The 12236-nt window shown below is 40.6% G+C and overlaps 1 protein-coding gene across 5 annotated transcripts in view; it reads left to right on the forward strand.

The window, feature by feature from the left end:
* The window catches only part of LOC139163624 (aurora kinase B-B-like), a 90754-nt gene extending 84953 nt beyond the window's left edge, over positions 1–5801 (forward strand). For 4 of the 5 annotated variants that reach the window (XM_070744535.1, XM_070744534.1, XM_070744538.1 and 1 more), the window contains 3 exons: positions 915–1063; positions 4200–4374; positions 5358–5801. In XM_070744535.1, coding sequence (XP_070600636.1) covers positions 915–1063; positions 4200–4374; positions 5358–5531 — 498 coding nt within the window. In that variant the 3' untranslated portion in view covers positions 5532–5801. The remainder of the gene's footprint in view (positions 1–914; positions 1064–4199; positions 4375–5357) is intronic. The other variant, XM_070744537.1, reaches the window with a different exon arrangement.
* The last annotated feature ends 6435 nt before the right edge of the window (positions 5802–12236 follow it).

The raw sequence follows: 12236 nt of genomic DNA on the forward strand, positions 1-12236 counted from the left end.
ACTCGAAACAGAATATCCTACGAAAATAGACTAACAATCCTGGGCCTAGAAAGCCTAGAACTACGGCGCCTAAAACACGATTTGAGTATTGCCCACAAGATCATATGCTTCAATGTCCTACCGGTCAATGACTACTTCAGCTTCAACCGCAGCAACACAAGAGCACGCAACAGATTCAAACTTAATACAAACCATATTAACCATATTTCACCTATCATATATAGGTGAAAGAAAGGAAACACAATTGGACAGGGGACGAAAGGCACACCGGTGCACTTATGTACGCCCCTCACTGGCCTCCTAGGAACCTGGAGAGGTCAATCGTGGAGAGTCTAAGGGAGAAATGTTGGGGGTTGACACAATTGAGTCCGGCAATGAGTTCCACGCTTCGATAACTCGATTGTTGAAATCATATTTTTTACAGTCAAGTTTGGAGCGGTTCGTATTAAGTTTGAATCTGTTGCGTGTTCTTGTGTTGTTGCGGTTGAAGCTGAAGTAGTCATTGACCAGTAGGACGTTGCAGCATATGATCTTGTGGGCAATACTCAAATCGTGTTTTAGGTGTCATAGTTCTAGGCTTTCTAGGCCCAGGATTGTTAGTCTATTTTCGTAGGATATTCTGTTTCGAGTGGAGGAGTGAAGGGCTCTTCTGCTGAAATATCTTTGGACATTTTCAAGGGTGTTGATGTCTGAGATGTGGTATGGGTTCAAGACAGATGAGCAGTAGTCTAGGATGGGTCTGGCAAAAGTTTTGTAGGCTCTTGTGAGTAGTGTGAGATTGCCTGAGCAGAAGCTGCGTAGGATCAGGTTAACAACTCTAGAATCTATAGTATTTATATTATAGCTAATGTGTTGGAAATCCAAGATTCGATATTAACTACCTCTATATTTTAACACATGATGTACCAAAACAGTACATTGAAGAAATATCTGATGCTCTGGTGTACTGCCATGCTCAGAAAGTGATCCACAGAGATATCAAGCCTGAAAATCTCCTTTTGGGATTAAGAGGAGAGCTGAAGTTGGCAGATTTTGGATGGTCAGTGCATACTCTTTCACTAAGGTAGGTCACTTGCATTTGAAAAAACAAAAAGGAAAAATAGCTTATAAACGAAAGCCTTGGCATGGTGAATTTGGGACTAGGAGAGCTTTTCAAATTCTGGAGCATAGAATTTGTTTGTTGGTTTTATTTGTTTGTATTTTCCTTTCTCTGGGCACTTGGAGAGGGAATAAACCTCTGCCAGCGCCCAGAGAAAAGAAATGCTCCCTTCGCTCTGGGTAGCCCAGAGCGAACAGAGCATTTTCATTTCTCATGGCACTTGCAGAGGGAATAAACCACTTCACTGTGGTGACTCCATCACGCTGCATCCCATACACCCGGCATGAGATTGCCTCCTGGAGCATCTGGGCGTGGAAAGGCAAAAGGGGGCGCTTCACCCCAGCCAGATCAACTTGGTTCCAGCCAAACTGAGGAGTCACCGCAGTGAAGGAAAGGCGCCGGCTACAAAGAGAGCGAGCAAGAGGAGAGTGGAGCCCTTCAGCATGGAAAGGAAGAGGCAGCAGATAGCAGCAGTAGTAGTAGTAGCCGCCTTTTGGTCAAAGGAGCAGGAGGTTCCCCCCTCTTTCCCGCCTGGGTTTCTCTCTCTGACACAGTGTATGGGAGGCAGCCTCGCGCCGGGTGTATGGGAGGCGCATGCTCCTTCTCGCCGCCTCAGAGTCTCTCTCTTTTTTAAGCCTTAAAGTTTTGGATTTTTTTGATTCCCCTCAACTCACCTTCTTCCTTTGGCAGCGACTGTCCTCCTCCTCTTCTTCTTCCTCCTCCTCCCAACTAAATTCCGAGCTTTTATTTCTTTCCTAATGGTTTTGCATGCATTATTTGCTTTTACATTGATTCCTATGGAAAAATTGCTTCTACTTACAAACTTTTCTACTTAAGAGCCTGGTCACAGAATGAATTAAGTTCTTAAGTGGAGGTACCACTGTATTTAAATTTATTTATTTATTTATTTATTCAATTTTTATGCTACCCTTCTCCTTAGACTCAGGGCGGCTTACAACATGTTAGCAATAGCACTTTTTTAACAGAGCTAGGCTATTGCCCCCACAATCCGAGTCCTCATTTTACCCACCTCGGAAGGATGGAAGGCTGAGTCAACCTTGAGCCGGTGATGAGATTTGAACCGCTGACCTTCAGATCTACAAGTCAGCTTCAGTGGCCTGCAGTACAGCACTCTACCTGCTGCGCCACCCCGGCCCATTGTACTAAATGTACTAAAAATGTCAGTACTAACAACATAAAAATATAATTTAATTCTAAAAAACCCTACACCTTTAAGAAATAGACATCCACATTCATCCTAATTATTCTTCATTCATGGGCCGGGGATATCAAAAGTTCTTAGTGCCCTCAGGCCTGTCAACAGAGATGTATTTTTAGGGCTTTGAAAAAGACTGGGAGGGCAGAGGTGGTACAAATCTCCGGGGGGAGGGGCGGGAGTTGAGTCCAGAGGGCTGATTTTAACAGATTAACCAAGTTGGAAAGGACCTTATAGGTCATCTAGTCCAACCCCGTTACCATTTCTGACAAATAGCAGTCCAAACACTTCTTGAAAGTCTCAAGTGATGAAGCTGCCACAACTTATGCAACTTCTGTTCCATTGGTTGATTGTTCTGTCCTCCTTATTTCTAAGTTGAATCTCTCCTTGATCAGTTTCCAACCATTATCCCTTGTCTGGCCTTCAGGTGCTAAGCTATCAGCTCTGTGCAAGGCTAAATAAACCCAATTTTATTTAAAATATGAGTGTGTTGACAAATCAGACAATTAATCCAATGAAGAATGTTCAAACATGTTTCCTTCTTTACGTTATCCATGCATTTGGATCAACGTCCAAGGCTTTGTTTAGCCTTCCTTTCCTCCACTCCAATATGATGAGCCAACAAGAGATAGAGCCAAGAGATCCTTGTTGCCAACAGATGTCTTGCGGACGGTGGTCCACTTGGTCTCCCACAGTTCTGGTGGCTACATGGACACATCTGGGTCCATCTTGTTTTCATTGGAAAAGTATGGAAGTAGCTACTGTTTTCTCCAGGGATGTTTTTGAACTCAGTTCTATCTGGCCTTAATAACTCTGCCTGTAAGGCTCTTGGTATGAAAAATAGTTACTTGATTTGTTCAAGCTGCTTGGCTCTGGTTTGTGGTGCCTTTCTGTTTCTGTAGCATGCTGTATTAAAATGCTGTTAACTGGCCTGTGGAATAAAATAATTTTATTAATTAAAATGTTCTTGTTACCATAGTTCCCTGGTCATGATAAGGCCTCTACAGCAGTGTTTCCAGAGATCAGATGGCATTTATATGTGCAAAATACCTTGTTATAGTATTGCTAACGTGGGCCTTTTCTTTGGGTGAAGAAATGACCAGTTATCTGGATTTTTTTCTCCCAGGCTTCACCAAATCTCTGATTTCATTTCATTTTTTAATGTCATTTAATTTTATTGGATTTGTATGCCGCCCCTCTCCGTAGACTCGGGGCGGCTAACAACAGTAATAAAAACAACGTGCGACAATCCAATACTAAAAACTAAAAACCCTTATTTTAAAACCAATCATACATACAAACGTACCATACATAAATTGTGGAAGCCGAGGGGGAAAGAATATCTTAATTCCCCCATGCCTGACAACACAGGTGGGTTTTAAGAAGCTTGCGAAAGGCAAGAAGGGTGGGGGCTATTCTAATCTCTGGGGGGAGTTGGTTCCAGATGGCCGGGGCCGCCACAGAGAAGGCTCTTCCCCTGGGTCCCGCCAAACGACATTGTTTAGTTGACGGGACCCGGAGAAGGCCAACTCTGTGGGACCTAATTAGTCGCTGGGATTCGTGCAGCAGAAGGCGGTCCGGGAGATAACCTGGTCCGATGCCATGAAGGGCTTTAAAGGTCATAACCAACACTTTGAATTGGGACCGGAAACTGATCGGCAACCAATGCAGACTGTGGAGTGTTGGTGTGACATGGGCATATTTAGGAAAGCCCATGATTGCTCTCGCAGCTGTACTCTGCATGATCTGAAGTTTCCGAACACTTTTCAAAGGTAGCCCCATGTAGAGATTTGGATCTTACTGAATAGTGACTAAAAAGATATTACAAATGCGGTCATTTGAACACTGTATTTTTCCCCTTGCTTCTCTTTTTTTTTTTAATAGGAGGACCACACTATGCGGCACCCCAGATTATCTGGCTCCAGAAATGATAGAAGGGAGCCCCCATAATGAAAATGTTGATGTGTGGTGTGTTGGCATTCTTTGTTATGAGTGTCTTGCAGGATATCCACCGTTTGAAGCACCCACTCACATGGAGACATTCAGACGAATAAAGGAGGTACGTTCTCCCAAATCAAAGGCCTGTAAGTGAGATAGTGCTTACAACTAGAAACTCATGGCCAGATATTATGTCTATTATGACTGTAGCCCAAAATTTAGAGGATTCCACTGGAGACATCACGGGTAACTCACACATACCTTGTTCTGTTCACATGACAAAAATCCCAGAAAGAATTTAAGAAAGCTTACAATAAGATGTTTTCACAACCAAATCAAGTAACATCATCAGTGCTGGCACTGAAAATGTTACCTGGCCTGGTTTTGTCTTGAAATGTCTGTAAGAAGTTACCAAACTACCCTTTTCCCCCTAGGCCTATACAATTTATGCATGGTATGTTTGTGTGTATGTTTGGTTTTAAATAAGGATTTTTAAATTATTTTAAACATTAGATTTGTTATATGCTGTTTACTACTGTTGTTAGCTGCTCCGAGTCTACGGAGAGGGGCGGCATACAAATCTAATAAATAAATAAATAAATAAATAAATAAATAAATAAATAAATCAAACTCATAGAGCACCAAGCATCTGACTGTTCAACCCTGAGCTAAAACTATTCTCTTCTATTGGTTTACAATAAAAGTGCAAAAAAAACATTATCTAAAAAGTTTATTTCTTTGTTTGTTTGTTTGTTTGTTTGTTTGTTTGTTTAGTCCAATACGCAATGAAGGTTATAGAGGATATACTCGTAGTAAAATATATCAGAGAAAGAATAGAAGAGATATAGGAATTGTTGTGGGTCATAACCAACACTTTGAATTGTGACCGGAAACTGATCGGCAACCAGTGCAGACTGCGGAGTATTGGTGTAACATGGGCATATTTGGAAAAGCCCATGATTGCTCTCGCAGCTGCATTCTGCATGACCTGAAGTTTCCGAACACTTTTCAAAGGTATCCCCAATCTTGAGATTGTGGTCCACAACTTTGCACAATATAATTGCTTTCATACCAAAATCTAACTTTAAAAAAAAATATTTTAAGGTGAATATCAATTTTCCTCCTTGGATAACAGAGGGAGCCAAGGATCTAATTACTAAAGTCCTTAACCGTACACCTTCTCTGAGACTCCCTCTGGAAGGAATAATGGAGCATCCATGGGTCAAGACAAACTCAAGAAGAATTTTTCCACCTGTCTACAATGAAGAAGAAAAGTAAATGTTTTTGGTATCGCCTAAAAGGCTCTTAGCTCGTTTTCTTTGCAAATCTCTCTTGTACCTCTTTAGATGACTTGCTGTTTGTCCTAATAGACAGCTGTTGAATCGCTATTGTAAATGTTGTTCTCACATTTTTATTTAAATGACTTCTTGCTCCTGTTGGCAATAATATTGCATGTTAACTGTATTTGTAAAGTGAGGGCATTAGTCTTCAATGTAATAAGGAAAACAAATGTATTCTTTTAAAAATAAAACATGATTCACAAAGCAATAGCGATTGAGAGAAATTGCATAGATAAAGGGTACATTGCTCAGTTCATAATACCTTTGAATAAGAGAACCAGTTGACTGTTATCTCTTCGAAAATATAGGTAGTAGTCAAGGGTGGGTTCCAAAATTTTTTACTACCACTCTGTGTGTGTGGCTTATTTTGTGTGTGTGGATTAATTTTGTGGGAGTGGCTCGACAGTCATGTGACCAGGTAGGAGCGGCTTGGCAGTCATGTGGCTGGGTGGGAGTGGCTTCATGGTCATGTGACTGAGTGGGCGTGGCCAATTCAATGTCACAAACGTCACAGGGTGCCTCGCCTGGCCCCTCGCTTCCCATCCATTTCTTGTCACACCCAGCCTCCGGGTATCTATAGATCTGTAAAAATGTTGTTCACCTTTTTTCAACTTTATTATCTACATACTATAGATGTACAGTGTTCCCTCGATTTTCGCGGGTTCGAACTTCGCGGAACGTCTATACCACGGTTTTTCAAAAATATTAATTAAAAAATACTTTGCGGTTTTTCCCCCTATACCACAGTTTTTCCCACCCGATGACGTCATATGTCATTGCCAAACTTTCGTCTGCCTTTAAAAAACATTTTTTTAATAAACTTTAATAAATAAACATGGTGAGTAATAATCTAAATGGTTGCTAAGGGAATGGGAAATTGTAATTTAGGGGTTTAAAGTGTTAAGGGAAGGCTTGGGATACTGTTCATAGCCAAAAATAGTGTATTTACTTCCGCATCTCTACTTCGCGGAAATTCGACTTTCACGGGTGGTCTCGGAACGTATCCCCCGCGAAAATTGAGGGAACACTCGAGTCTACGGAGAGGGGTGGCATACAAATCCAATAAATAAATAATAAAATAAATAAATAAACACTGTACTTTCACGGGGCACTGAAAGGAGGAAATGGCTCACACGCTTTGCCCAAGAGTGTGATAGACCAGGGGTCTCCCACCTTTTGGACCTCAGGGACCACCAAATTCATAATTTAAAATCCCACGGACCACTGGGGAGGGGGAGCTCAGGCACTTTTCAGGCCTACCTGTCTGCTTCTGCAAGGCCTCCAGGTGGGAGACCCCAGAGAAAGTGCCTACAGCCTGGAAACCTCTTTTGTGTTCCTTCTCTCAAGAGCTTGGTCAATCTGAGTGAAGGAAAACGAAGATGGACAGACTGGCAATGACTTGCTGATATTGGTGAGAAAGTCAGTCCCATATTCTAGAGCTGCAGCCCCTCCCGTCCCCTCCTCCTTTCCTTCTTTTCTTTCCCTTCTTTTCCCGTTCCATTCCTTTCCTGTCCTTCCCTCCCATTTCCTCTCCTCTCCTCCCTTCCCCCTTTCCTTCTTTCCTTTCCTCCCCCTATTCTTTTCCTCCTTTCCTTTCCTCTCCTTTCCTTTCTTTCCTTTTCTTTTTACATACGGCTAAAATGATTTCCAGGCAAACCCTATTCCCACAGTGGGACGAGCAGAGGTTCCAATTAGCTTTTTAAAAAAGCTGTAACTAAAGCAGTTTTAAGGCATTTGGGATATATTTGAACATAATTTGGGGGGGGAAAAATGATGAACATAGCTTCTAGAATGATTTCCCACCCTTTTACCAGCAGTGGGTAAATAGGAGGCATCTATAGTATATTTATAGGGGGTGGACCAAAAAATGGAAACACTTTGTCAAGTGAACAAAAAAAGCATCTGAAAAAAATAATGAACTTCCACGTCTTATTTCTCTAGCGTAGAGTCATATTTATTAACAAAGCTAATTTTGATTCAGCATGTTTCATTCCAACTTAAGGTCCCTTAAGATTACATCCAGGTCAAAAGCTCATCTCCCATCCCCAAACCCACAAGGGCAATCCATGTGGACAAATCCAATGCAGAGATTTCTAATTCCTTCCTGTGTTCAGTTACTTTGGATTCTGCGTGAAGGAATGTGTGCTACGTGGCATATTCTCTCACTCTCTCACTTTATTTATTTATTTTTTCTTTTTCTTTTTTTCAATATATTTTATTAATTTTCTTAAAATAGACAAAACTGACAAACATACATTTAACATAAAAATGGGGTTGTATCTTCCCCGCTTATTCTAGAAGTAAAATTTCAATACAGAAAAAAGAATACATTCAAAAAATGCTTAAAATCAATTTATTACTTTAAATGAAAAGAAGAAATTTGTTTTACCTTATGTAATAAATCTTCATACATAAACTAATTCTAACATAACTCTTAAATCATATCCCTGCTAATTCTAACATAACTCTTAAATCATATCTCTGCTAATACAATTCTCTTATTTATTTATTTATTTATTTATTTACTTACTTACTTACTTATTTACTTACTTACTTACTTACTTTTAATATTTCTTCTTGTTTATCCATATATACACTTTGTTCCATATCTCATAAAATTCTGTTTCTTCTTGATCTTTTAACCGTCTTGTCATCATATCCATTTCAGCGCAATCTAATATTTTCTTAACAACTTCCTCTTCTTTGGGGATATTTTCCCCTTTCCAATTTTGCGCGTATATTATCCTGGCCGCGGTCAAAATATGAATAACTAGGTGTAAAATTTCTTTCTTATATTTCTGATTAGTTATGCCCAGTAAATAAAATTCCTGGGTTATTTCTATCTCCTGTTTTACTATTTCTTTTATTATTCTTTCTATCATTTTCCAATAAAGCTTAACTTTACTACACATCCACCATTGATGATAGTGGGACCCTATTTCCTTCTTACATTTCCAACATAATGGGGAAGACTTAGGGAACATTTTTGCTATCCTATTTGGTGGAAGGTGCCACCTGTAGAACATCTTAATTTGATTTTCTTTTAGGGAAACTTTATTTATTTTTTCTCATACTGTGTCAAGCCAGCCTTTGAATTTACATATTAACCTTGGGCCTGACACACTTGACTTTTTGGCATCATAATGTTTGAACATGTTCAAATCAATCAAAACTTGACATATTTTAATGTGTTTTTTAAAAATTCTATTATTTGATACGTTTTTTTAAACTACCTTTTTTTTAACAGAAATTTAAGGAAATTGGCTATAACCTTCTAGAAATGGCAGACCTCTCACACTTTCAAAGAGGCCAAATTGTTGGTGCTCAAATGGCAGGCGCTAGTGTAACAGAAAGTGCCTGAATGTTTGGCGTTTCAAGAGGTAATGTCTCAAAAGTAATGACTGCTTTTGGAAGAGAAGGGAAAATGTCCTCAGCCAAGCACAGGTCTGGTCGAAAGTCGAAGTTGTCTGAGACAGACCGTCGGACTCAAAAGCGAATTGTTAGATCACAAGACCACAGCTCCTAAAATCACTGCAGAGCTCAATAGACACGTACAGAACTCGGTTTCCACAAAAACTGTTCAAAGGGAGCTTCACAAATCTGGATTCCAAATTTTCAAGTTGTTTCCATTTTTTTGTCCACCTTCTGTATATTGTTGTGTTTCTGCGTTTCCTTCTCTTTCTGTCTTTTGCATACAGTATGTATGTGCACTGGGACATATGAACTAGGTTGAATATGCTCTATTCTGCATCTGTAATCATTAAATCAGAGTCCGCACGGAGTTGGGCGACTTAAGTAACTAACTACCAGATAGATAGATAGATAGATAGATAGATAGATAGATAGATAGATAGATAGATAGATAGATAGATAGATAGATAGATAGATAAATTAAAAAAGGGGATGAAGTCCAGAATTTAGGAAATAGGAGCATTCCAAGCCTCTTCTCAATGGAATAGACTGCGGAATTTTTTTTTCCTTGCCTCCTCTTGAGTCTGGTGATTGAAGAGGCTTGAGATATCAACACCTCCTTTGGCTTGATCAAGACCATTTTTTAAATTTAAAAAATCAGTTCTCTTTTGGTTGTCTTTCACACCAGATTTGGTCCAATTTTGCTGTTTTTCAGCATTTGGACAGATAAAGTTTTGGGTCCCTTGCGGTAATTTATTTCCAACACTCTATTTTCTGGGGGGGAAACGTATGTTCGCGGGACCAAAAGTCTTCAACAGAAGAACTTTATCTGACAAGCAAATATTTTGGCAAGGTATACAATGGCTCACCTACAGATTAGGATGGATAAAGCTTGGGGCATTTGGAGCTAGTAAATCATCTCTTTGTGATGTGGACTCCATATCTCACACAGCAAAAGGTTGGCAACCATAGCTTGCCCTAAGTGAATCCAGCTTGTCCCTTCTCATCCCCTTCCTCTAAAACAGTTGTCTTGAATTAATCTGCCATTACTTTCAGTGCTTCAAAATGTACTTTCCTTGAATAATCGGATCAAAATTTTGATGAACTATATAACTTACCGTAGGTCTTATGGAAGGATAAGTAATAATTTATTTATTATTTATTAATCAGATTTGTATGCCGCCCCTCTCCGCAGACTCGGGGCGGCTAACAGCAATAATTTATTTTATTTATTTTATTTTATTTATTCATTTGTCCAATACACAGATACATAGGAACAAAATAGACACGTGATAATGTAAAAGAGGGTGAAAGTGAACTAAGAGGAGAGGATATATGAAAGGAAGAGAATATATATGATAGGTGAAAGAAAGAAGAGACAATTGGACAGGGGACGAAAGGCACACCAGTGCACTTATGTACGCCCCTTACTGGCCTCTTAGGAATCTGGAGAGGTCAATCGTGGAGAGTCTACGGGAGAAGTGTTGGGGGTAAGGGGTTGACACAATTGAGTCCGGTAATGAGTTCCACGCTTCAATAACTCGATTGTTGAAATCATATTTTTTACAGTCAAGTTTGGCGCGGTTCGTATTAAGTTTGAATCTGTTGCGTGCTCTTGTGTTATTGCGGTTGAAGCTGAAGTAGTCATTGACTGGTAGGACATTACAGCATATGATCTTGTGGGCAATACTCAAATCGTGTTTTAGGCGCCGTAGTTCTAGGCTTTCTAGGCCCAGGATTGTTAGTCTATTTTTGTAGGATATTCTGTTTCGAGTGGAGGAGTGAAGGGCTCTTCTGGTGACATATCTTTGGACATTTTCAAGGGTGTTGATGTCTGAGATGTGGTATGGGTTCCAGACAGATGAGCAATAATCAAGGATGGGTCTGGCAAAAGTTTTGTAGGCTCTTGTGAGTAGAGTGAGATTGTCTGAGCAAAAGCTGCGTAGGATCAGGTTAACAACTCTAGAGGCTTTTTTGGCTATATTGTTGCAGTGGGCTTTAGCACTTAGGTCATTCGATATCAGTATTCCAAGGTCCTTTACAGAATTACTATTGTCCATCCAAAATTCAAATCCAAGCAAAGGAATTACCCAAAATCTCATCAGGTGTAGAATATTTTATAGCACATAAGAAATGTGACTTCATAGCAAAATTTAGATTTTTGAATCTTTAGTTTCCCTCGGATGTGATTGTATTAGTCTGCTTTAATCAGATTTATTTGTGTTCTGTCTGGGTCCCTCCAGCAAACACCAACCCAAAAAGCGAAGCCAGACACACTGGCAAAAATCAAAGGCAGTTTATAGAATTCAAAGCAAACACAGGTAACAGAAAATGTCCTTACAAACAGGAACATGCTGAAACTTCAAAGATGTTTCACGAAGGCCATGAAGTAAAACAGGATTCTTGCTGTCAAAAACAACGCTGGGGTTAACAAACATATGCCTCCCCCAAGTCTTCCAGTCTTCTAGGCCACAAGCCAAGATCAGAGACACCGAGAAGCAAAGCAGGGTCACAGAACTCCCAGTTGATAACGCTCCACATGGCTAAAAGGCTTGCCTGCCTTTTAAACCCTGCTGAGGAGAACCACACCCAAACCCAGCTGTTGCCAATTCAGTGATGCCAATACCTTTCTAATTGGTCCCGTCTCTGAGCTGCACGTCTCTGTCTCATGTCAATTATAGCCTGTGCTTCCTCATCCAATGAGGCCAGGCTACTGGCTGGGGAGAGCCCCCCCCCCCCCCGGGGCTCTCAGGCTGCTCCCCCTCATCCTCTTCCTGACTTTCCTCTCCCCCATCTGCCTGGTCCTCCCCCTCCTGTTCACTGTCCTCCTCCTCCGGGCCTGGATCCAGGAGAGACGCAGCCGGTCCCTGAGGAGCCTCAGGCTGAATCACAACAATTTGTTTGTTTGTTTGATTGATTGATTGATTGATTTTTATGCCGCCCCTCTCCTTAGACTCAGGGTGGATTACAACATGTTAGCAATAGCACTTTTTTAACAGAGCCAGCATATTGACCCGACAATCCAGGTCCTCATTTTACCCACCTCAGAAGGATGGAAGGCTGAGTCAACCTTAAGCCGGTGATGAGATTTGAACCGCTGACCTACAGATCTACACTCAGCTTCAGTGGCCTGTTTGTCTCCTTTAAGAAGAAAGATGAGCACATATTTCTGAAAAGTGGGTGTAGAAGCTCCTTAGTACTGCTCACAATGCAAAAAATATTCCTAGGAGGG

Source organism: Erythrolamprus reginae, chromosome 3 (assembly GCF_031021105.1).
Source record: "Erythrolamprus reginae isolate rEryReg1 chromosome 3, rEryReg1.hap1, whole genome shotgun sequence".
Lineage (NCBI taxonomy): Eukaryota > Metazoa > Chordata > Lepidosauria > Squamata > Dipsadidae > Erythrolamprus > Erythrolamprus reginae.